Source organism: Cyprinodon variegatus, unplaced genomic scaffold (genome assembly GCF_000732505.1).
Source record: "Cyprinodon variegatus isolate N-32 unplaced genomic scaffold, C_variegatus-1.0 Scaffold1179, whole genome shotgun sequence".
Lineage (NCBI taxonomy): Eukaryota > Metazoa > Chordata > Actinopteri > Cyprinodontiformes > Cyprinodontidae > Cyprinodon > Cyprinodon variegatus.
The window spans coordinates 125,145-127,783 of NW_015151632.1; the positions used below are offsets into that span (position 1 = coordinate 125,145).

Here is a 2,639-nt window from a genome sequence, read left to right on the forward strand (position 1 = left end):
CAGGGTTTGAGGGCCCTGCTTTAGGACCAGGGTTTGAGGGCCCTGCTTTAGGACCAGGGTTTGAGGGCCCTGCTTTAGGACCAGGGTTTGAGGGCCCTGCTTTAGGACCAGACTCCAGACTCCCCTCTATCCAGACTTCTCCCCCTGCTCCTCCCAGTCATGCAGGGAGACATGGTCCCTCAGTCGTGTCCTGGTCCTGCTCCTGGTCCTCCTCCAGGGCGGACATCCATGGAACCTCTCAGAGGGAGGCATCCATCTGGTGAAGATGTCTGATCCTCCTCAGCTGACTCCTCTGGAGGAGAAGCAGCTCTACTCTGATCCCTCCCCCTGATGGCCCAGCTCCTTACCCTCTCTCAGAGGGAGAGCCCAGCCTCCCTGCAGAGGAAGCTTTGATCCAGGATCTGGTTCTCTGGGTCCTGATCCAGATTAATGACCATAGGTGATGGTAGGAAAGTAAACCGACGGCTTTTTTCTCAGCTCTCTCTGAAGGACCTTTGGTCATTCAGAGGAACCATTATTCATTTCTAATGCATGTGGTTCTCCAAGGACCGTTTGGGTTGCTGGGTGTTTCATGACTGTCCCCATCTTGGTGACAGGGTGTCCTCTGCTTTCTGACTGGGTCCCTCTGGTTTCTGCAGACCATCCGGGGAGCTGGACACTATGTTTATGCTGACCAGCCTGATGACTTCAACCAGAAAGTTCTGCAGATGTGTGAAAAGGTGGACGTAGAGAAGCCAAGGCCTGGAACTCTGGAGCAGAAGGAGGATATAACCAGCTAGCATCACCTCCTCCTCTGGAACGTCTGAGGAGGAGTAACCGGCCCTGGTTCAGCTAGTTATCAGAGCCAGATCATTAAGGCTGGTTCTGTTCCTTGGATCAGTGCTGCTGCTTAGCAACCTAACATTTATGGTCTGACAGCCTGAAACACTGGAGGAGATCCCGTGGACCGAACCCTGGGCCTGCTTACTTCATCACTGCCAAACTTCCATGGATCATTTATGTAGATGATGGAAATGTCCTTTCAGGTTAGACCTTCACAGACTCTCAGCTTGGGAAACCCCGCAGCCTGGACCCGAACTGTTCTCTGCAAGTCTGGCTGCCCCAGCTGGACCCTCAGATGTTCTGCCAGAGGTGGAGCCACAGCAGACGGCCCCTCCTCTTCCTCAGCGGCACACAGGGGCCCAAACAAGGACTGTAGGCATTAATACTTGATGCTGATGTTGGTGCAGTACTCTCCAGAACCACAGGGGGCAGTACACTGTCTAACCACTGCCACTGTAGTAAAGAAAGAAGAAATGCTTTCCTGATCAATTAGATGTAAAACTGCTTTTTGATTTCTTTGTAAAATTATTGAACTGAACTTTCAGGTTTCAGTTGTTCAGTGATGAAAAATGTTATAAAAACTTATTTTATGTATGAAAAGGTTTGCTTGTGGTTTATAATAATAATACATTTGATTTATACTGCACTTTTCATCAAAAAGACCTTAAAGTATTACAAAAAAAGAAAAGCATTAAAAAAGAAATGCATAAAAATAATAATAATAATAAAAGCTGTTTTAAAAAGAGAGAAAAAAACATGTAAAGGGGACCAAAAGTTTTGCTAAAGAGAAATTTTTTTAGGCCTGTTTTAAAACACTGGGTGGATTGAGGAGCCCTCAGGGCGCCGGGTGGGGGGGGGGATCCACAGATGTGGGGCAGCAGCACGAAATGCTCTATCTCCGACTGTCCTGAGTCTGGTTCTGGGAATGTAAAGGAGGTTTGAGTGAGTGGAGCGAAGGGAGCGGGTGGTTGATAAGTTCTTTTTTTTTGGGGGGGGGGGCATGTCCATGGATGCATTGATGTGTGAGCAGGGAAACCTTGTATACAGTCCTGGTGGAGATGGGAATCCAGTGTAGAATGGAGAGCGGCGGTGATGTGCTCATGTTTCTGTTCTCTCATCAGGATCCAGCTGCAGAGTTCTGGATCACTGAAGCCTCTGCAGACGCTTTCTGGATCCCAATGAGAAGAAGCAATAGTCCAGTCTGGAGGAGACAAAGACTGGAAGCAGCTTCTCATCGTCTGGGAGGGAGAGAATGGGACGGAGTTTGGAGATGTTATGGAGGTGGTGGAAAGAGTTCTCGCATAAAAGATTCATGTGGGCTTCAAAAGTGAGTTGTGAGTCCATTCCTACTAACGGTTGATGAGAGCGAGATGCTAGTAGCAGAAAAAGTGATGCTGGTTATGGATGATTTGGTTTGATGAGGCCTTCAGTTTTGGAGCTATTGAGTTGAAGAAAGTTTAGCTCCATCCGTACCTTTATCTCCTCCAGACAGGTGGAGAGTTTTGATGGGGAGGACTGTGAGGGTGGGGGGTCAGCTTTGACAGGGTTCCCGCAGGTCCTTAAAAAGTCTTAAAAGGCATTGAATCCTTCAAAATAAAATTAAGGCCTTTATTGTTATTAAAATGTCTTAAATCAGTCTTTCGTTGGTCTTAATTTTTAAAACATCATAAATAGGATTATTTTTATTATAAATTATTTTTGTAATCTAAATAAAATGTTAAAATTGACAATTTTTTTTTCTTTTTATAAAAAAATAAATAACAGCTCTCCATTATTGGTTCCGTCCCGATAGCGGAACCAATAAAGCGTTGTTGCTG

The 2,639-nt window shown here is 46.3% G+C and overlaps 1 protein-coding gene across 1 annotated transcript in view; it reads left to right on the plus strand.

Moving 5' to 3' along the window:
• LOC107101964 (1-acylglycerol-3-phosphate O-acyltransferase ABHD5-like) overlaps positions 1-1,296 on the plus strand; it is a 22,552-nt gene extending 21,256 nt beyond the window's left edge. Inside the window, exon 8 of the mRNA XM_015401066.1 lies at positions 639-1,296. Within this exon, the coding sequence (XP_015256552.1) occupies positions 639-779 (141 nt within the window). The 3' untranslated portion in view covers positions 780-1,296. The remainder of the gene's footprint in view (positions 1-638) is intronic.
• Positions 1,297-2,639: the final 1,343 nt, after the last annotated feature.